The 23353-nt window shown below is 38.9% G+C and overlaps 1 protein-coding gene across 9 annotated transcripts in view; it reads left to right on the forward strand.

Annotated features, from left to right (window-relative positions):
- Nucleotides 1-23353, forward strand: part of ZCCHC6 (zinc finger, CCHC domain containing 6) — a 57974-nt gene that overhangs the window by 17993 nt on the left and 16628 nt on the right. For 8 of the 9 annotated variants that reach the window (XM_005868256.2, XM_005868258.2, XM_005868257.2 and 5 more), the window contains 14 exons: nucleotides 3008-3160; nucleotides 6106-6286; nucleotides 7967-9024; nucleotides 9943-10093; nucleotides 12558-12644; nucleotides 13822-13922; nucleotides 15590-15647; nucleotides 17443-17546; nucleotides 19193-19282; nucleotides 19688-19801; nucleotides 20233-20310; nucleotides 20926-21103; nucleotides 22754-22801; nucleotides 22881-22972. In XM_005868256.2, coding sequence (XP_005868318.1) covers nucleotides 3008-3160; nucleotides 6106-6286; nucleotides 7967-9024; nucleotides 9943-10093; nucleotides 12558-12644; nucleotides 13822-13922; nucleotides 15590-15647; nucleotides 17443-17546; nucleotides 19193-19282; nucleotides 19688-19801; nucleotides 20233-20310; nucleotides 20926-21103; nucleotides 22754-22801; nucleotides 22881-22972 — 2493 coding nt within the window. Of the gene's footprint in view, nucleotides 1-3007; nucleotides 3161-6105; nucleotides 6287-7966; nucleotides 9025-9942; nucleotides 10094-12557; nucleotides 12645-13821; nucleotides 13923-15589; nucleotides 15648-17442; nucleotides 17547-19192; nucleotides 19283-19687; nucleotides 19802-20232; nucleotides 20311-20642; nucleotides 20756-20925; nucleotides 21104-22753; nucleotides 22802-22880; nucleotides 22973-23353 lie in introns of those variants that run through there. The other variant, XR_001362517.1, reaches the window with a different exon arrangement.

Genomic DNA, 23353 nt, shown 5'->3' on the forward strand with positions numbered 1-23353 from the left:
TATGGCTGATCCTCAGTCCTGCCCTAAGAGGCCCCGGGTTCCTCGGTATTTGCTGCAAGCACCTCTGAGAGAAAGCCGCCCTCAAGTTCTGCCCGATGCCAGACAGTCCATTTTCTCCCCGTATGAGTCTGGGTCCCCAGAGACTCGCCCAGAACTGGAGTTCAGAGCAGTCGGGAGCTTGCAACTCCCTCCCGATTGAAAAGACAACCGTGTCCTCAATTGCCAGCCCTTTCCACGTGCGCCTCTGCACTTTACTTCCGCACCTCCTCTGAGTCTCAGTGTGCTTTTCTCTTTCCTTCTAGTTGTAGAATTTCCACTCAGCCAGCCTTCCTGTGGTTCTGGATGATGTCCGTTTTGTCTTTTAGTTGTATTTTTGAAGTGGTTGTGCGAGGCAGCAGTTTCCGGTGTTTACCTATGCCGCCATCTTGGTTTCCAAAGCTCTTAAATCATACTTAGATACTATCTTTAAGAACAATTAAACTCACTTTTAATACCAAGGTGTTTATCTTGATAAAGTCTGTGTACACTTACTTTATAGAAATTCTCACTTGGTGCAAAGCTGACTTTGGCACATTTGGATATTTTAACTACCTTTCTTCTTAACATATGTAGAATTCTCATTATTTAAGGAACATTTACCAGAGTAGTAGTTACTTAACTTCGGATACATTGGGGGCTGGAGGGGGAGGATTTTTTTCTTTTTACTTAATAGATTGAGAATTAAGCAGCACCCTTTATCTGCCATGACCCAGGAATAAAGACTAAAGCAGAATAAGCCCCTTATAAACTATGTCCTGGAATAAGAAGTTTCAGTCCACTTTTTGCCAGGTTGCCTAAGGGAGCTCTCTTTGTGTTTGTAGTACTGAAATGAAAGAATTCAGGGTCTTGAGAAGGTATCTTTGCTAGAATGGTCTTCTCTGGTGGGAAAAAAGAAAGAACAAAGTCAACTCTTAGTTGATAATGCTCTCTGTCACACCCAAGCATGTGAAAATCTGAATGACTTGCCCCAATTAAGCAATTTATTGGGGGAAAGGAAAGTCTTTTCAATAACTGATCTTGGAAAAACTAGATATCCATAAATGAACATTAAATCTTTGCCTTACAACATACCCCAAAATTAACTCAAAATGAATCAGAGACATAAATGACATAGTTAAAACTATAAAATGCCCAAAAGAAAGCCTAGGAGAAAAATCTTTGCAGCCTGGGGATAGGCAAGTATTTCTTATGTAGAAAACTAAAAGTGCAAACCGCATCAATAGAGAAAACTATTGATAAACTCTTTTTTTTTTTTAATATATTTTATTGGTTTTTTACAGAGAGGAAGGGAGAGGGACAGAGAGTTAGAAACATCGATGAGAGAGACACATCGATCAGCTGCCTCCTGCTCACCCCCTACTGGGGATGAGCTTGCAACCAAGGTACATGCCCTTGACCGGAATCGAACCCGGGACCCTTGAGTCCGCAGGCCGACGCTCTATCCATTGAGCCAAACCGGTCAGGGCTTGATAAACTCTTTAGAAATGTTTTACTCTTCAAAACCCAACAAGAAAACAAAAACATAATCCACAGAATTAAAGAAAAATAGTGAATATATAAATCTAAAAGTCACTGCACCTCGTATTTTCTGTAAGAGCAGTTTGTTCTTTCAGTCAGTTAGCAAGTCCTTACTGAGCATTTACCTGTGCTGAGCACTGTTCTAGATGCTAGAGTTAGAGCAGTGAACAAAACAACATCCTTGTCCTCAAATTTATATATACAGTGAGGTGAGAAAGGTAAATGAGTACATATCAAGTGGCAGTAATTTCTCTGAGGAAAAATAAACCGGGGGAAGGACAGAAAGTGAAAGCGAAGGATCTATTTAGAGAAAAAAATACTCGAGCAGAGCCTGAGTGCATTGAGGGAGAGTGGGCTACCTGATTGTTGGGGGAAAGAACCTTCCAAGCAGAAGAAGTAGCAGGTATCAGCTGTGAGCCAGGAAGATGGGTCAGATAAGAAGCAAAGAGCCAGATTATGTGGGCCCTATCTCAGCCCTGGAAAGGGCTGTGAATTTCATCCTGAGTTTGAAGGAAACCATTATAACTGGGAGCAACATGATTTTTCTCTCTCTCTCTCTCAGGATTACTGTGCTAAACCAAAGAAGTCCATTTGATATGGAAATACATTTGGGAAATAGTATACCACATCACCCCACTCCACATTCATTCATTATATACATTAACCTGTTTCAAGGCTGTGATAAATCCCATTGTACACTAAAGAAACCTGTTCAGATTAGTCCACATTTCTTAGACCTTTTGAGCCCAGGCTTTTCTTCAGCAATTCATATCTCAGCAATATCAGTAGAAACAATTCTTACATTTATTGGCATTTACTCCATACCATACCTGTATCTGAATCCTTTATTTCCATTATTTCATGTCACAACTATCCATGAAGGAGGGTCTAGTGTTATCTCTTTAAACAGAAACCTGAGACCTAAAGAAAGTCATGAGGGAGCTGAGATTTTTTTTCTCTCTTTTTTTTAATTGGACTTATTGGGGTGACACTGGTTAATATAATTATATAAGTTTCAGGTGTATAGTTATATAATACATCATCTGTATATTGTATTGTGTGTTCATACCCCAGGTCAAGTCTCCTTCCATCACCATTTATCCCCCCTATACTCTCTTCTACCTATTCCCACCCCAGGATCTGAGATTTTATCCCAGACAGATTTACTACAGAACTTGTGGCCTTTGGCCTGGGCCATTTTGCCTTCTCTTATTTACTAAAGAGTTATTTCACAAAATCATTTATTTTGCAAATCAAAACTTTATTTTTTACTCTAAAAAATATTTTTTTAAAAATTTATAAATATCTGAGAAAAATTTCATAACTGATACCTTTTACATTTTTAATGAACCATAGTGTGTTATCTTTTCATTCCTTTCAGGATTAATGTGTTCTGATTGATATAAAATTGTTTCTACCTTATAATAATGTATGTCTAATTTTTCTCTAGATTGAAGGATTCTCATTGAATAAACTAGGCAACTTCAACCTAAAAGATATTCAGAAAGACGTCGTGGTCTGGGAATACACTGATAATGCCACAGGGGATGCTGACACAGCAAAAGAAGAGGCACTAAAAAAAATACCTGTTAAAACAGGACAGGTGTGTTCTCTCTTATTTTTAATTTTATCATCTATTTTTAATTCTATCATTAATTGTAGAGTTCATTAATTAATCAGTCCTCTCTTCTTTCCTCAATTATCTTAACTGTTTCATTGATGTTTCATTTCTTAGTCTGTGCAGTCCTTTGAATAGACGAGTAATGAGAAAAGGTAAAATTCACATTAGATTTACAGTTACTGATGTAGTTCTATGTGCAGGGTCCTGTGAAAGATACTCAGAATTCAAAGCTAAAGCCCTACCTATTCTCAAAGTACTTAGGTCTTAGATGATGGTATTATGAGATTTAAACAGATGAAAAGTTAACCTCAGGTTATTAAAATAACAATGAGTAATTATATGAACTTGTTTCCATACCGTTAGGGGTGGGCAGGGAAATTTATGCACAAAGAAAGAATTGCCATTTGAATTTCAAACAAAAATCTGAGCAATATATCTATACTAGTAATAAGAATAGGATTTCATCCCTAGCCAGTTTGGCTCAGTGGATAGAGTGTCAGCCTGTGGACTGAAGGGTCCCAGGTTTGATTCCGATCAAGGGCACATGCCTGGGTTGTGGGCTTGATCCCAGTGGGGGGCATGCAGGAGGCAACGGATCAATGGTTCTCTCTCATCATTGATGTTTCTATCTCTCCCTCTCCCTTCCTCTCTGAAATCAATAAAAATATACTTAAAAAAAAAAAAGAATAGGATTTTGCCCCAAATTGGGGCAGACCCCACAACCTTATAACCCTTGGGGGTGACATGATAATAATATCCGCAAATTACTTCTGAGACCAGGATTTTAATCCCAGCTTTACACCAATAGGTCATATCACTCTTCTAGTCCAAGCCTACAAAGAGGAAGTAGTGGTGAATCATAGATACTCCAGTTTGCTTTCTATAATCCTGGAGGGGGAAGGGGAGAGGGAACCTGTCTTTCTCTGCTGTCACCAGCACAGCAACACTTTTATCTGTGTCCTATTTATGGTTCCAGTAGTGGATAAGAGCACAGGCTGTGGAGCCAGAATATGTGTATTTGTATCCCAGCTCTCCCACTTCCTAGCTTGTGTGTCCTTGAGCAAGTGACGTAATCTTTCTGTGGGCCCCAGTTTCCTCACCTATAAATGGGGATGATATTGGTACCCTCTCATAGGATCATTGATTTATAGAATGCTTAACTCAGTGCCAAAAAAGAAAGTGTTCTCTACTTTAAAAAAACAATGACAATAACCAAAAAAAATCGCTTAAGTACCACTAGTTTAGATATATGAAAGGTCTCTAAGTTCAATAGTACAGTATTACCAAGTCATTTCAATGAGATGCTTAAAAATCCTATGGATGAAGAGGTGAAGTTTAATAAGGCTTTCAATTTCTGGGGGTTTTCTTTGTGTCCTCAACTGTATAGAGTTTGGGACCTAGACAACTTCCTTTTTCAACCAGGTCTGCTTTGTAAATCCACCTGATGACTTTGTCTTATTAGATAGATTCTGCGTGGTTGAGATGTAGTAGTTATTAAAATACTCTACCACTTGTTTTGAAGCTTGATATAATAAATGCAATCAGGAACAAATTTATACCTTAGAAGGAAAAGCTATTACTATAAGTCCAATTAAAGACTATGTCTTTACATTTTTATGCTATTTGGAGAGAGTAATCATGCTGCCACTTCTGAAAGGGATATCTAAACTGTCGAAATTGCTTGGTGTGATTGAAATAGCACTGTACTGGGATGGGAGACTGTTCTCATTCTGCCGCTGACAAGCAGTGGGACCTTTGACAAGTCACATAAACTCTCTGGCTTCAGTTTCTTCTCTTGTAACATACGGGAGTTGAACTAGATTACTTCTTAACAGCATCTTACAGTTGTGACTATGTTTCAGTGATAAATGGATTTCTTGTACTTAAAGGTTTTATCTAAGTGAAAAAATACAGAGAGCAACCACGTCTGCTTTCCCTTGTTTCTGATTTAATCCTCATAACTATCCTGTGTTATAGGTGGTATCATCCCTACTCTGCAGATAATGATAGCGACCATTTTTTGAACATGTGTGCCAGGCACTGTGCTAAGCTCTTTTCAGACACTCTCTCACTCAGTCCTCCCAACAACCCTATGAGGTGGGTACTGTGATCCCCATTGTTCACATGAGGAAACTGAGGCTTAGACAGCTTATATACCTTGACTAGGATCATACACAGCTAGTACATGGCGGAACGGGATTTCAAACCTAAGCATGTCTCATTCCAAAGCCAGTTCTCTTAGCCACTGTGCTATACTGCCAAATGAGAAGGAAGAAGCTAAGTCACAGAGCAGTTAACTATGAAATGGCAGAATTAGTATTGGACACGTGCTTTTTTCCTATTCTAAGTCCTGTGTGCTTTCCAATTAATTACAGTGTGTTCCAACTTGTCAAGAGTCTGTGAATGTAAAACTAGCAGTAATATCTGACATAGAGAGTTATTTGACTTTCAAATTAATTTAAGATCACTGGCACATTCAGTGAGCTTAAGTAGCTTCTCAGAGCAAATGAGAGGAGCATTTTTCCTTTTGCTCTATGCTTTTAGCTGCCACCCATTTCTGTGTGTAACATTGTAAAGGTGTCCTCCAGCAGCAGAAACAGGGAGAGCTCAATGAAATAGATGCACAGTTCTCTCCACCTGTCATTAGAACTTCAAAACTAGGAGTACTGTCTGATTACATACAACTGTCTGTCTATTCCTATGATGATGACAAGGTTTTAAAATACTCTAATCCCAGCAGTGTAGTGAAAGAATGCTCTTTTTCTACAAGCAAAATTAAAATTAGAATGCGATTTATCTAAATGGTTGTCAAATTCATATCTTTGCTAAGGTTTTTAAGATTTTTAAAAATTTCATGCTTCTGAATGCTAATTTTTCAAATTGTGCTGACATCTGAAATACCTGTGTTTTCTCTTTGCGATTAATAGGTATCATTAATATTTGATTTAAAACACCAGCCTTCAGTGCCAGTTGGGCAGCTCTGGGTGGAATTGCTTCGATTCTATGCTTTAGAATTTAATTTGGCTGATTTAGTGATAAGTATCCGAGTCAAAGAAATGATATCTCGTGAGTCAAAGGATTGGCCCAAAAAGCGCATTGCCATTGAAGGTATCCCAAAATGTTTATCTTTAATTCCTTTTTTATTTTTTAAGGTACCTGTCTAACAGCATGCTTTTTATTTCAGTCTCTTTTCAGTTTCTACATGTAAGGTAGGCCTGACCCCAAAAGTGAAATAGATAGGATCTTGCATGCATTACAGTGGTCATTACAAGTAACCAAACTTTTTGTTTTGAAGTGTATTTCTTAAGTGCAGCAATAAGCGCATCTTAATCTCTTAAGCAACTAAATAATGGCTGGCTGAGTCCTTGTTTTCTTTGTAAATTGCTTAAAAACTTGAGCCCTTAAAAGTTTTCTCCCAGTGATGTATGAATCCCCTTTCTTCTTTTAATGTCCTCATTTCTGTATTTTTTAATTGAGTCATTTCATGAATTGTTGATGTTGTTTAGTTTTACAGAGGTTGAGGATAATACTTTTCCTCATGCAAAATAACATTCTTTGCTAGATTCCCCACCATAGAAAAGATAGTTATTTTTGGAATATCTGCAGTAACATTTAGAACTTATTAATGAAAACACTTTTTCTAGTGAGGCTCATTTAATTGAAAACATTGTTTAAAAGGCACACTGATGTGGCCCTGGTCAGGTGGCTCAGTTGGTTGGAGTGTCATCCCATACACCAAAAGGTTGCAGGTTCAATTCCCAGTCAGGGCACATACCTAGGCGCAGGTTCAGTCCCTGGTCAGAAGCAACCGATCGATGTTTCTCTCTCACCTTGATGGTTTTCTCTCTCTCTCTCTTTTCTCTCGCTCTACCCGTCTCTCTGTCTCTGTCTGTCTTTCCTTACCTCCCTCCTTTACTACTCTCCTCCCCCTTCTCCCTCCCTCTCTCTAAAACATATCCTCAGGTGAGGATTAAAAATGAATAAAATAAAAGACACACTGATGTGCCCCATAGACTTCATTAAATGGACTATCTCTTCTCAGCTTTTCAAAGTCAGGCGGTTGAAACCTCTCTAGAAATCTTAATTCTCCTTTAAATAATTTAAAGAATCTCCTAAATGGAATTCTGTTATTTTTGCTTGATTTTTCTCAAGCTTTATATTGCATAAGAGGGGTTTTTTTGCATTTTGCATAAATTCTTTGTACAGTCATAGGGATCTCACCTTTTTAAACCCTCCCCTGCAGTTTCTCTGGCTCAGCTCTTCTGGCCAATTACCTAACCTGCTGGAGTCTAGGGGAGGAGAAAAGATTGAGAGAAGTGGTGTCTCCTCCTGGTGCCTCCCTCTCGCCCCTGAATTCAGCCCAGCCAGTTCAGTGATGGGGCTTCCCAGGGCAGAAGAGTGGAGGTAAGCTGTACAAACCACACAGCCTGGCTGAGTCGGGAGGCAGAGCACTTAGCAGAACCTGGTGGAAAGCCCTCACTTCCCCAGGCACAAGAGCCACACTCAGGACATCTTTTTTATCCCCACAGTCATAGAACAAAATAGGGAAGGGGTACTGGTTCAGAACAGAATGGGTTCTCTTCATAGAGCAGATATTTAAGAAAACATTTCTTTTTGTTCTTAAACTCTAATCTTCTTACTCCCCATCTCCAAGTTTTTAAAAGCATAGTTAAGATACATGCTGAATTTTACAATTGTTCATTTGTTGTCTATTTTTATCTAGAGCAGGCTAATTTTTAAAACATGTAATACAAATGTATGCAATGGATTTTTTTTTTTTCATTCCAGATCCCTACTCTGTTAAAAGGAATGTGGCAAGAACCCTAAATAGTCAACCTGTGTTTGAATACATACTTCATTGTTTAAGAACAACATATAAATATTTTGCTCTCCCACACAAAATTACAAAATCTAGCCTTCCGAAGCCTCTGAGTACTGTTACATGTTCAGAACATTCTAAAGAAGTAGCAAAGCATGATCCAGATTTACAAGCAAAAAATGATAAACTCGAAAAGTCAGTTGTTGCTCAAGGTCCCAGTGCTCCCAGTTCAGCTGTAAATACCTGCACAGCACAGCCAGTTACTCTTAAAGAGACTGCTGAAAGCTTTGGAAGCCCACCAACAGAGGGAACAGGAAGCACAGACATCAGTGTCCACCTGGGAAACACAGGTTGTATCAAGGTAGAAGTTAGTTGTGATAATCATGAGGATGTTAATGTACACCATGGAGAAACTGGAGCTAAAACTGAGAAGGAAAAAATTGGAAGGGAGGGCAATCATCTTTTGACTGCTGATGCTCGAGATTTAAGCAGCAGCAAACGTGGAGAGCCTCTCACCTCTGGTAGCACAGGAAATACTGAGACAGATTGCACTTTGGATGTAAAAGGCTTCCAAAGCTCTACAGCTAAAGAATGCGATGGATTTGCTACTTTAGATAATGACGTAGATGTTGATGAAGAAAGCTTAGATGTTGATGAACTAGAAGACTCTCTAAGCCACTTTGCCCCTTTAAGACGGAGTCAGACCTCAGGAGTCATTCACTCTGATGAAGAGGAGGAGGAGGAGGGTGTTACCCGAAAAGAAGATGAGGACGATGGTGCTAATGAAGATGGGTTAGACAATGCCTACACTGGATCAGGGGATGAGGATGCCCTATCTGAAGAAGATGAGGAGGTAGGCGAGTCTAAGTATGAAGACTCGAAAGAATGTGGAAAAGATGTGGATGGAGCTCTACTGACAGAACTTAATAAAATCAGTCTTAAGGAGGAAAATGTATGTGAAGAAAATTCAACCATGGATCCATCTAACTTCTATGAATTTAGTAAGCTCACCTTCACCAAAGGCAAGGTAGGTAATCAGTGCCAGTCTTAGACATAGAACTGGGAGAATTGAAACAGTTGTAATGCATGTGATTACAATTTTATGTACTAGAACAGGGCACTCCCCATTTTGGTAGTGGTTAATGAGTTGGTCTACAACTCCAGTACTGGTCCACTTCCCTCCTTAGTCTCATGGGAATTTGCACAGGAGGAAGGGAATACTGTTGGTAGTGAAAATAACTGCCTTTTCCTCTTGAGTATGCCATCCAGGTGTCCCCATCTCAGATAGCTTGGAATGGCTGCACTTTATATTTTCACTAGAGGCCCGGTGCAAGAATTCATGCACCAGTGGAGTCCCTCAGCCTGGCCTGTGGGATAGGGCCGAAACTGGCTCTCCAACATTCCCCGAGGGGTCCCGGATTGTGAGAGGGTGCAGGCCAGGTTGATGGACCCCACAGGTGCACAGGGCCGGGGAGGGATGCAAGAGGTTGGTCAGCCAGGGAAGGACCGCAGGAGGGCTCCAGGACATTTCTGGCCCATCTCACCCAGTCCCAATAGGCAGGACCCCAGCAGCAAGCTAACCTACCAGTCAGAGCGTCTGCCCCCTGGTGGTCAGTGCACGTCATAGCGAGCAATTGAGTGGCCTTACTATATCATTAGCATATTATGCTTTGATTGGTTGAATGGACGACCAGACACTTAGCATATTAGGCTTTTATTATATTGGAGGATTCCTTTGGAATGTGAAGAGTAGACTGTGTACTTTAAAAAAAAAAGATTTAGCTGATCGATGTTTCTCTCTCATCGATGTTTCTAACTCTCTATCCCTCTCCCTCTTTGTAAAAAATCAATAAAATATATTTTAAAAAAAAAAGATTTACGGCCCCTTTATTTGGCAAATAAAGTTTTATCTTAAGTCTTGTTTTGCTTTGCCTTCCTCCTGCAGTCTCCTACAGTAGTGTGCAGTTTATGCAAACGAGAGGGTCATCTAAAGAAGGACTGCCCTGAAGACTTCAAAAGAATCCAGCTGGAACCTTTGCCACCATTGACACCCAAATTTACAAGTATCCTAGATCAAGTTTGTATCCAGTGTTATAGTAAGTTGTTAACATTTCTTTTGATTTGTTAAATTGATGTTTTCTCAAGAGTCACCTGAATCACTAACCTTCTAACTTCTTTATAGGAACTAAATCTGTTCTGTTCCCCATTGTATCCAGTGTTCTTTGTATCTTGTTCCATTTGGGACACATAATAAATAATTGCTAAAGACAGGAAGGAGAATCTTTAAAGGCTTTAGATTAGAGTACTATCATTTCTCAAGTGGAATTTCTTGAAATGTGTTTCTAGGTACAGTTAATAGTATCTATATATATAAAAGCCTAAGTGACTGTTACAGCCGGATGACCGGACGGTCCTATGATGTGCACTGACCACTAGGGGGCAGACGCTCATTGCGGGAGCTGCCCCCTAGTGGTGAGTGCGCTGCCACAGCCAACCTCACACAGTCACTTCCCCCAGCTGGCCGGCCTGTCCCCATCGGCCCCTATTGACCCTGATCGCCAGGCCAAGGGACCCCACCCCCACCCCCCCTGCAAAAATTTGTGCACTGGGCCTCTAGTTTTGTGATAAATATTTTATGGGTCAAGTAGGGAATAACTCTACTTACTGTTCCCTCGGAAAACACTGGGCACAGTAGCATAATAAAGGCTTTTGATAAATGTTATGGTAAAGAATTTATTTAACTCTTTAATCCCAATTTCCAAAATTGAGCATAGAATACTTTTGGTTAACACTAATTAATAGCCTACATAACAGCACTTTAAGAAACATTGGTTTTGGGATGCACTGGTATGCAGAGGTTTAAATTTATACTAAGAAGAATCTTTTAAAGGAAAGGGATGCAGCTACTTAGAGAAGAACTGGAAGCATCACGGTGCTACATCTTGAGGTGTCTGTGTGCTAAAAGATGACCATTCTTAACAAGTGATTTACTTTTTAAGCCTTTTTGGAGTTTATAACCTATGAAAGGAAATTGTAGGTCCTCCTTGAATATATACACTGAGTCGCCAGATTATTATGACCACCTGACGTTTGTAGGCAAATTAGCTATAATTTCGCACTGAAGTTGCTAGAGGGCCAGACCATTATAAATAGGGAAGCAGGTTGTTTACCACGACAGTAGAAGTGATTTTTTTCTGAAGATATGGGTAAACAATGCTATTTAACAGCCTTTGAACATGGGATATATACACTGAGTGGCCAGATTATTATGACCACCCATCAGTTCTTCGTTGGGCCACCTTTTGCCTTCAATACTGCGGCGATTCTTCTTGGCATTGACTACACGAGATGTTGAAAGGTGATGCGAGGAATCTGACACCATGCCTGATGAATAGCACTGTCCAGTTCTGTGAGATTTGATGGTTGTGGAACCAGCTGCCTGATGGCTCTTTTAACTCCGTCCCACAAATGCTCAATTGGATTGAGATCTGGTGATTGTGGGGGCCACCTAAGCAAGTTAAAGTCTCCCTCATGTTCTTGAAACCACTCCTGCACAATACGAGCATCGTGGCATGTCGTATTGTCTTGTTGGAAGAAGCCATCTTCATTGGGATACGCCATCAACATGATAGGATGAACTTGATCAGCAACGATACTTAGGTATGTTGTGCTATTCAGACATTGTTCCACACAAATTAAAGGGCCTAAATCATGCCAGGAAAACATGCCCCAAACCATAACACTGCCCCCACCAGCTTGAAGGGTTGTTCTCACGCATGTAGGGTGCATGCTTTCATGCTGTTTCCACCAAATTCTCACTCTGCCATCTGCATGATGCAACTGGAAACGTGATTCATCGGACCACATGACTTTTTTTCAATGCTCGACTGTCCAATCCTTGTGCGCATTGGAGATGTTTTATCTTGGTAACTGCAGACAGCAAAGGTGTTCGAACAGGCCTTTGGCTTCCATCTCCCGTACGATGCAGTGTACGGCTAATTTGCCTACAAACCTCAGGTGGTCATAATAATCTGGCCACTCAGAGTGTGTGTGTGTGTGTATATATCCATCCCACGTTCAAAGGCTGTTAAATCGCGTTGTTTACCCATATCCTTAGGAAAAAATCACTTCTGTCGTGGTAAACAACCTGCCTCCCTATTTATAATGGTCTGGCCCTCTAGCAACTTCAGCACGAAATTACAGCTAATTTGCCTACAAACGTCAGGTGGTCATAATAATCTGGCCACTCAGTGTATATATGCACATGCTCACAAACTTTTGTGTGCACCCTCTGGAAGAGTTTCCTGCAGGCTGCCCTTTGGAGAACCCTGGGTCTCTGAAAGGCAGTACTTCTCAGATTAGTTTCCATTTCAGAAGCAGTTCTTGGTGATAGATCTTTTTTTAAAGGCATCTTCTTTATTTTACATGCTTTCTACTGAGAAGACACAAAACTTAGGGTGTTTTTTTTCTGTAAGCCTGTTAGGTTTCATTTTATTAAAAATATAGTTTTCAGAAAATGTGAACATCTTTGTTTCTGATGTTTCTCTTTATTTAAAACAGAGGATTTTTCTCCAACTATTTTAGAAGATCAAGCTCGTGAACATATTCGGCAAAACCTAGAAAGTTTCATAAGACAGGAGTTTCCAGGTAACTAACTTTTTACCTTTAAGAAAAGAAGGGTAGGCGGTGAGGTCGGGACGGCCCCGGTCAGGTTGGGACTGCTCCAGTGAGGATGGGACAGATAATGGGGACCAGTATAGACTGATGAACAGGGGTAGATGCAGAGGCAGAGCAACATTGAACAGACTGTCAAACTACAGTGGGAAGCCTGGGGAGGGTTTGGGGTGGGGATTAAGAGATCAACCGATGGACTTATATGCATGCATATAAGATTAACCAATGGACACAAGACACCTGGGGAGGGGGGGGGGAAGGGCTGGGGGAATATCAAGGGGGGGGAAAAAGGAGACATATGTAATACTCTTTTTAATACTTTAAGAAATAAAAATTATAAAAAAAAAAAGAAAAGAAGGGTAGGGTGAGCTTCCTTCAGAAAGCGTCCATGTGTTGCAGTCACGTTAATTTTGAGAAAGAGAACGTAATCTTGCAGTGAAGGGGACAGGGCTTCAGTGGGTGGCATGCCTAGGGTGGCCATTGGTCGGCTCAGTCCTAGCTTCCCAACAGAGAAGACAGCTGTCATGTAGGATTTCTCTTAGCAGATGCCACGAAGTGAATTTCATTGAGGACTATGTTTAGAGTCAAAGTTCACACCTCTAAAAAGTCAATTTATTTAGAAAGTAGTAAGCTTACAGTATTAAATATGTTTAGGAGATCCACATTTTCCTCAAAATGTCCTTACATTTTTTATTTATTTTTTATTTTATTTTATTGATTTCAGAGGGGAAGGGAGAGGGAGAGAGAGAGATAGAAACATCAGTGATGAGAGAATCCTTGATCGCTGCCTCCTGCATACCCCACACTGGGGATCGAGCCTGCAACCTGGGTATGTGCCCTAACTGGGAATTGAACCGTGACCTTCTGGTTTATAGGTCAACACTCAATGACTGAGCCACGCTGACCAGGCAATATCCTTACATTTAAGAATAAAGTGGTACTTGGTAATCTTTCATGCCATGTACAACTTGTATTTATTTAAGGTAAACTTTGAGAGAAAAATATAATAAATGACTGATTAATAAGTACATAATTAGGTGATTAATATAAGATAGTTAACTGGATATTTTGATTTGTGAGAGGGACCTTTTGATCCAAAAAGTAAATGTAATCAGTTAATTAATTATTACTTTTCATATATCCCTAACAGGAACTAAATTGAGCTTGTTTGGCTCCTCCAAAAATGGATTTGGGTTCAAACAGAGTGATCTTGACGTCTGTATGACAATTAATGGACTTGAAACTGCTGAGGTACAGTGACCACATACACTTCCATTTGCTGTGGCAGTGTGATTTGATAACTTTGACAGTATAGCTTGGTGTTCTCCAAATTTATCAGGGCACAGTCTGGCCAAATATAGTAAGAAGTTTAGAGTGGATGTAAGGGTTAGAAAGTCTTATACTTTCAACTTGGAGTACAAAGTGAATTTGAAAACAACTTCTGGGGATTCTAGAAAGCCAAGCCAGCGTCTCCAGTGTCCCATTGGCATAGCAGCTAGGCTTAGATTAGCAGGCAGTAATGTGGTATAATGATAAGAGTACTGAACTTGTAGTCCAGTGACCTGGATTCAAGACAAACTTGGTTTTATCAGTCCCTATACATGTGGTGTTTGGTTGATAATCTACAAAATGGAAATGGTAATTCTGGTCCTTTTGCTTCAGGAGATTGTTACACATATCAGCCTGGATCATGTATGTCAGGAGTCAGCAAACACTGCGGTCCACGGGCTAAATTCTGCCCACTGCCTGTTTTGTAAATACAGTTTCATTAGAACATAGCCACACCCCTTCAGTTATGTATACTCTACTGCCACTTTCACTCTAACTGCAGAACTAAGTAGTTGCAACAGACCATAAGATCCACAAAACAAAAGGTTTGCCAGCTCTGGTGAAGATGAAATAAAAATACTGTGAAAAGGTGTAAAATCTGATTAGTACCAAATCTCTACTCTTAAAAAGATTTTTTAGCAACAGTGCAAATACTATATATCCACATGAGTGATGCTGCTGTTGCCCAAGATCTATTTATGCCTTCTCTTGGTTTCAAGTCTGTCTTTTGAGGATGTATCTGATTTGGGAAAATAGCAAAGTTATCAGGCCCAACTTTGCTGAGTAAGGTAGATAAGTTAATATTGGGATCAATACCTAGAATGACCTTAATGTACATCATCAAGATGGAATTTTTACATGATTTATAAACTAGTTTTGAAGGCATTTCTAAAATAAAATTTCAGTGTATTGTGGGACATATATAACCTTCAAAAAGACCTATGTTGGAAAGGGTCAGCCGAAAATTTTTTTTTTTTTTTTTTTTTTTGTGCCCTTGACCAGAATCGAACCTGGGACCCTTCAGTCCGCAGGCCAACGCTCTATCCACTGAGCCAAACCAGTCAGGGTCAGCCGAAATATTTTTAAGTATGATCTATTAGAAATATTCATATTTGCTGTATGACTTTCATTTTGTACATTATATTTTTGTCTAGTCCTATGGAAAAATAATGTGAGCTTAATCACTCTCCACAGCAGTCATTCAGCTCTTAATAAAACAATAATGAAGGGCTACCCAGAATGAATTAGGGCATAGAAGCTCCCTCTTATTTATGCTGGCACACAGGGTACTTCTTGGTGACATAATTACCCAGAGGGAAAAATGGAGGTCCTCACTGGTTCAGAGACTTTTTTGGAGGCTCCAATTTCAGCCTCTGTTGAGCCTCCAAAAGCAATTAATTAAGTAGGCTGTATTTGGGGGGAGGGGGTATCTTTAGGATATTTGCTATGTATACTAATTAATGCTCACCTAAAAGGGGAAAAAAAATGAGGTGAAATTAATTTCATTATTCTGAAGGTACTAGAAATTATAACTAGGTTAGAAACCTATCTTCCATTTTTGGTTCAGTACTTTGCCATTTTTGTTACAGGGGTTGGACTGTATAAGAACTATTGAAGAATTGGCCAGAGTCCTCAAAAAACATTCAGGTATCTCTGTAAATTTTTTCTACATATAAATATAGATATAGATTTATTGATTTACAAGCAAAAGTTTATTTAGAAAATCAGAGATAGAAATGAGCCATGGAGGAAGTGAGCTAGCTGGGCTGCATGGGCTCAGGAAATAAGCTACAGAGGCATAAGAATGGCCGTTGGAGCTTAGGAAAAGTAAAGAAAGAAACACACCTAAAGGAAGAGGGCGCGAGCAGAGAGAGAGAAGAAGAGAGTCCTAAAAATATTTTCGTCTTTTTTTAAAGACTGGCCCTTTTTTTTTTTTTAAATTATTATCAGAGAGGAAGGGAGAGGAAGAGAGAGATAGAAACATCAGTGATGAGAGAGAATCATTGATTGGCTATCTCCTGCACGCCCCCTACTGGGGATCAAGCCTACAACCTGGGTATGTGCCCTTGACCAGAATCAAACCTGGGACCCTTTAGTCCACAGGCCTATCTCTGCTCTATACACTGTGCCAAACCAGTTAAGGCTATTTTCATCTTTTTACTAGTATTTTGCATAGTTAGAATTTACTAATGCCAATAAAACAGCATCATGGCTTATGTATATTATGTTTGCAGAATTGGTGTCTTATTAATATTAATAAGTATTAAATAACTTCTGAGGAGAGAGTGGGAAATTGTTGCATAGGGGAGATTAATGGAAAAGATGGGCTTGTTCTGATCTCAAATGATGATGAATATGATTTGAAAAGAATAGGAAGAGAAGTCTTTCCTTAGAATGGAGTATAGTATATTTTGGAGAACAGTGATAAGATTGATACATTTAGAGAGGAGTTTCAAGTGGAAACTATTAGGAGATAAGGTAACGTCTGTAGATATTAAGAAGCCACTGAAGTTTCTTCAGGAGAGGAGGAACCCAATAAAAGCATAACTTGAGGTTTTTAGGCAACTAGCATAGTCTCTGTTGGAGGGTATAACCCAAGAACAGAGCAGAAAGACCTTATCCAGGTCCAAGTGGTCCGAAAAGTAAAAGAAGATCAGAGATTCCAAAGGAAAATTTCTTAGATTTGGTACCTACAAGTAGGAAATAAGTTAGGGTTCGGGCTGATGTCTGGGTACTTGGGAAATGGGAATATTTGCAGAGAACACCAGTGTGGAGGTGTTTAGTTTGCCATGAAGGTATAATCTCCAAGAGGTAGCACTCTAGTAAGAAACTAAAAATATGGAATTGTCAATCAGGATTATAGAACAAAATAGAAGTTTTGCATTGAAAGCCTTAGAGAGAAGTAGAGAAGCAAAGAAAAAGAAAAGTAAAGAGGCCAAGGGAATCGTTGTTTGAGAGAAATTGAGGACTACACTTTAATTTCTGTGTGTAGAAATTAAGGACACTAAAAAAGGAGCCATTGGAATAAAACCAGGATGTGCTGTGAATAAGTCCTAGAGGATGGGCTTATAAGTGTCATTAAGGTGAACAGTGTCAAGTTCTGGAATGGGAAGTAGGTGAAGAAAAGGCTGTCTACTTTAGAGGCAGTATAGCAGAGTAATTGGGGCGGGGGGGTCTGGAATCAAACTCTCTTGGTTTTAAATCTTGGCTCCCCCACTTGCTGGCTATGTGATCTCAGAAAGTCACTCAACCTCGTTATTAGCCCCATAGGTAGGTCTGACATCCCCCAAGAAGTCCTGGATTGCAAGAGGGAGCAGGTCAGGCTGAGGGACCCCACCAGTGCACCCCACCAGTGCACAAATCCGTGCACCGGGCCTCTGGTATTCACATAAGAGCTTCTGTGCCCACCTGTATTTAATGACACTCTCTTGTTTCAACCTAGGTCTGAGAAACATCTTGCCTATTACAACAGCAAAGGTGCCAATTGTAAAGTTCTACCATTTGAGAAGTGGTCTGGAAGTGGACATCAGTTTGTATAACACATTGGTAAGATATAGCGGCTTCTCTAGGGAGATTAAAGGAAACAAATGTCTCTTAAGCCATTCATTCCAATGCATTCATTCTTTCAGTAGTTATTAGTGCTTGCTCTGTGCCTGGCAGTGATGTGAGGCTGGGGTTATAACAGAGAATTAAATTAATATTAATATTCATTTGAAATTAGGTCAGAGCGGCAGGCGCTTTTGTTTGGCTTGAACTTTTTTAATTTTGGAGTGTGTGTGTGTGTGTGTGTGTGTGTGTGTGTGTGTGTGTATATGTGTATCTGTTTCACACTTGGTTTGTTTCAGGGCTTTATAGCACCTCTCTGGCCCCTAAGGGCAATGCCAGGGCAGGTTGGGGGAATCATCCATCTACTTACAGGAAACTGATTTTTTTTATTTTACTTAAATTCTTTATTGTTGAAAATATTACATATGTCTCCATTTTTCCCCCATTGACCTCTCCCCGGCTGCTCCCACTCCCTAGCACATGACCTCACCCCCTCCCCTACTGTCTGTGTCCATTAGTTATGCTTATATGCATGCATACAAGTCCTTTGGTTGATCTCTTACACACACACACACACACACCTTCCCTCTGAGCTTTGACTGGTCTGTTCAATGTTTCTACATCTCTGGATCTATTTTTGTTAATCAGTTTAGGTTGTTCATTATATTCAGGAAACTGATTATTTTAATAGCCCTTATTTTTTAGGAATGTTAACACTAAGGACATCTATCGATAAATATATAAAACCCTAAGCCACTGGTCGACTGTTTGACCAGTTGTTATGACGCGCACTGACCAAAAGGGGGCAGATGCTCAACGCAGGAGCTGCCCCCTGGTAGTCATTGCACTCCCACAGCGGAAGCACCGCTCAGCTGACCAACGGGTGCCAGACACCGGGCTCATGGCTGGCAAGCACAGCTTCGGCAGCACGATCTTCTCCCATCTCCCATCTCCATGGCAGCGCTACCAAGCAGTGGCAGGTGCAGCTTGGCCATGATGAGCGGGAGCAGTGCGGCGCCCTGCCCAGGCTCAGGCTCCTCCCCAGCCACTTGCCACTTCAGGCACTACTACATCCCTTGGGGGATTTTGACCCGATCCCGGCAACCGGCAGTCCGACATCCCCCGAGGGGCCCCGGATTGTAAGAGGGTGTAGGCTAGGCTGAGGGACCGCACCAGTGCACACCGGGTCTTCTAGTATTAACATAATGGAAATCAGGAAATCAAATGTCATTTACAATTCTTTTCTTTTTTTTTTAAATATGTTTTATTGATTTTACAGAGAAGGGAGAGGGATAGAGAGTTAGAAACATCGATGAGATAAAAACATCGAACCGCTGCCTCCTGCATGCCCCCTGCTGGGGATGTGCCCGCAACCAAGGTACATGCCCTTGACCGGAATCGAACCTGGGACCCTTCAGTCCGCAGGCCAACGCTCTATCCACTGAGCCAAACCGGTTAGGGCTCATTTACAATTCTTAATTATTATCTCTTAAGTTACTGAAGCTTATTTGGGGGTAAGAAATATTAGTTTTAGTCTAAGTGTGTTTATTCTAAAATGAATTACAGTGTAAATCTTTTCAGAATATTCTAGCTTAAAACTTTTTCTTCTAAATGATAGCCTTATAGTATAATTTCCTTTTTAACAGGCCCTTCATAACACAAGGCTTTTATTTGCTTATTCAGCCATTGATCCCAGAGTGAAATATTTATGCTATACCATGAAAGTTTTTACAAAGGTGAGTATGCTTTCAGTTGTACCTTATTAGGAAACTTTATTGCATCTTCAAACCTTGTTGAAAACATCTCTTTTTTTTTTTTTTTTTTTTTTTAAGACTAGCCATGTCAAAAGCTTCTTTTAACTATTTGGGAAGCCCTACTCAGCAAGCTAAAATTTTGTCTTAAATTTTACATGATTATCTGGTCTTGCTGTGACTGATTGTTCCACTGCTTTGTTGGGTTCTTTGTTTTATTTGGGGTTTTTTTTTTTCTTATTTGGTTTTGTTGGCGTATTTTAGCATTTGAAAATGTAATTTTTATATTAATGCCCTGTAGAAGCACTTACTTTTAGTGATAATAGAATAGCTGCAAGCAGAAAACATTGGTAATCTTTCCTTTGTGATCTTCATTTTCCTTCCCTCCAGATGTGTGATATTGGTGATGCATCCAGAGGCAGCTTATCATCATATGCATACACACTTATGGTGCTATATTTTCTCCAGCAGAGGAAACCACCAGTCATTCCTGTCCTTCAAGAGGTATTAATAAAGTAAATTCTATTTCTTATCTGTAAAGCTGGGTGATATCTTGAGCCTTCTTCCTTCTCAAAAATTCTGTGGTTCTGGCCCAGCCAGCATGGCTCAGTGCTTGAGCATCAACCTATTAATCAGGAGGTCATGGTTTGATTCCCGGTCAGGGCACATGCCCAGGGTATGGGCTCAATCCCCAGTGCGGGGGCGGGGGGGAGGGGGGGGAGTGGCGTGCAGGAGGCAGCCAATCAATGATTCCCTGTCATCACTGATGTTTCTATCTCTCTCTCTTCCTCTCTCCCTTTCTCTCTGAAATCAATTAAAATACATTTTTGAAAAATTCTCTGGTTCTATAGTTAAAATTTTAACAATTTTTCTAAAGTTTTGTATCAGTGCATTAAGTTTGTAATCCATACTAATAGTTTAAAAATTAATTGCAGATATACAAAGGTGAAAAGAAACCTGAAATATTTGTTGATGGCTGGAATATTTATTTTTTTGATCAAATAGATGAACTGGTACGTATTTTAATAGTAAAGATTTTTTTCTTACATCCTTTACTAAAAGTTAGCTATACTATGCTGTAGTATAGATAGATGGTCAACAACTATATTATCATTTGCTATACTTATTTATATTATGATAGTAAAAACAAAACAAAAAAAACTAGTATATACAGATGTTTCCTTTGAAGTTGAAAACATTTTTAAGCCAGGTGAGTTTTTAGGGACTATATCCAAGTTCTTTAATGCCTAATAATTTCAAATAATTTGGTAGTTTTTTCCAAATAAACAAATATTTGCTCTGTAATTTCTGTACATAACTTGGAAAGACTTATAATTATCACCAAGGCTCTTGAAGTTTATTTCAAGATTCTTCAACTAGCATGCATTCTGAGGTTTGACATTAAAAACCCTGAGCTCTCCCTATCCCAAGTCATAGGGTGAAGATTAATAAACTCAGGTAGATGGTATTTTAAAATGTAAAAGAAAAGTTATGTAATTACATATTTTGTGTATTTAAACTGTAGTTAATTAGAAATAAGCCCATATTTACTTCATAAGATACAAGTGAATATTGACATTAACCCTTTACTATAGAGCATGATATCCCTTGTTTTCTTCTGTTTCTAGCCCACCTATTGGCCAGAATATGGAAATAATACAGAATCTGTTGGGCAGCTCTGGTTGGGACTTCTTCGTTTCTACACAGAGGACTTTGATTTTAAAGAACATGTTATTAGCATCAGAAGAAAAAGTCTGCTTACAACTTTTAAGAAACAGTGGACCTCAAAATACATTGTTATTGAAGGTACAAATAAGATCAAAACTTAAAGTTGCATAGAATGTAGAGTTTGAATTAAGAGGGCATTGTTCTTCATCTCTCCAGGAGGGCAGCCCGGAGCCACTGATTAGGGTGTGCAGTGCACCATTCCGTTACTGCCTGCGTCAGGTGGAGGCATCTGTTTCCCACCTAAACACTTTACTTTTAAATGATTGATGCCTTTATGTGGATCCTCTCACATTATGTCTTTGGTCACCATGACAGATCTTTTATTATCATTGAACACTTAGTAGACATAAGCCAGCTTCAAAATAAATGACTTTTAAAACCTTCCTAATAAGAGTGAATTTTCAACATCTTTATTTGCTATTAATGGAGGGTTTTTACCTATCAGGAGTCATATCACCTAAATAATGTGTTACTCTAGGTCAGCAACTTTCAACCTTTTTCATCTCATGGCACACATAAACTAATTACTAAAATTCTGCAGCACACCAAAAAATATATTTTTGTGTAGATTTGGCAAAAAAAAAAATTGGTATAATTTTGACTCATTCACATCAAATGGCTATTGTGCTGGCTGTTGTCATTTTTATTTGACAGTCTAAGGGAAAAGAGGTCAGTCCCCCTGACTACGTCAAGTATCGCATGTTTTAAAATTCATGTGGCAACAAATGGGTTGAAAATCGCTGCTCTAGGTTAAACTTTTATCTACCTATTGATAGTCTTATAATGTGGAAATATATAAAATGGAATTCAAATCACAATGGGTTGATCCCCCTCCAAAAGATTTTGGAATGGTTTTTGTTTTGTTGTGTTGTGTTTTTTGCTTTCTTGAATATGTTTTTAGGCATTTACAGGAAATAATTAAATTAAATATCTACACATTATGTTTCACTTATGAATTATCATGAGTGTAAATTTATTTTAAATCATTTATAAAGTATTTTGATTTAGAAAGCATGCTTTATCCCCATTTATTTTATGAACCAGTTTATTCAGATCCCACATACATCTTTGACATCAGCAGCTTTTTTATCCTTCCTACCACTTTCTGGATCATCTAACAAATAGTGTTCCAGAACACAACAGATATCCACTCATCTAAGATGTTTGAGTGAAAATATTTAAGATCATATGGGAATTCTTATATGAAGCCTTTACTAGAAATTGAGATCCAAGTAGTTATTGCTATGTGTGTTTTAATTTATCACTTGAGTGCATTCTGTGATATCCATGATGAATTATTTTCTAAAGTGGTCTTTAAAAAGCTTATTAATTGGCGGGAACATTTAGTGCTAAAATGTTTTAAATATATTTGTGACCTCTATATACATTCAAAAACTAGCATTAATAATGTCAGGCTAATGTTAATCTTCTCCAAATAGTATTTTATTGTTCAAAATAAAGCAACTCTTCATAATGTGAAAGATTTTATAAGAATTCAAATATAAAGCAACACCCTCTTTTCTGATGGACACTTTTGAGAAAAAAACTTGCCTTGTAGTTGGGAATATATATTACTTAACTATATAACAAATTTGAAGATCATTAAGAAGGTAGTTATTTAATACTTTTAATAATGATAAATTATGTAACACTTGTTATATAAACCATTTATTGTATGAATAGTGGCATTTTCCATTTGATTATCTTATTCTCATTTTTTTTACTTAGATCCCTTTGATTTGAATCATAATCTTGGAGCTGGATTATCAAGGAAAAGTAAGTTAACTTTGTTTATAAATATTCATGTGATCTCTTTTTAATTCACCTACTTGAGCTCTTATTCTTTTCTTTTTAGTGACCAATTTTATAATGAAAGCATTTATTAATGGTAGAAGAGTATTTGGTATTCCAGTCAAAGTATTTCCAAAGGACTACCCCTCAAAAATGGTAAGCATCTGTTGGACATAAAAAAAAAAAAAAAAACAATTCTGAAAGCCCATATTAAGCATTTAATTTGTACACATTACTTCAGTAATAACTTAAATACTCTGAATATCTGGTGAGTCTAGCCACCAAGATGAACAATTACAACACAAATCCCTAAAAACCCTTTCTAAAACATCCCTGCTCTTGGGGGCTTGCCTGAGGTGGGAATGGTGGGGCGGGGAAGGGGGGGGTCAATTGGAGAAAAGGGAGACATATGTAAAACTTTAGACAATAAATACATTTTTTTAAAAAATCCCTGCTCTACACATATGTAATACCCTGTGTAATACTTTAAGCAATAAAAAAATAAATAAATAAATAAAAATAAATAAATAAATAAAA

Source organism: Myotis brandtii, unplaced genomic scaffold (genome assembly GCF_000412655.1).
Source record: "Myotis brandtii unplaced genomic scaffold, ASM41265v1 scaffold266, whole genome shotgun sequence".
Lineage (NCBI taxonomy): Eukaryota > Metazoa > Chordata > Mammalia > Chiroptera > Vespertilionidae > Myotis > Myotis brandtii.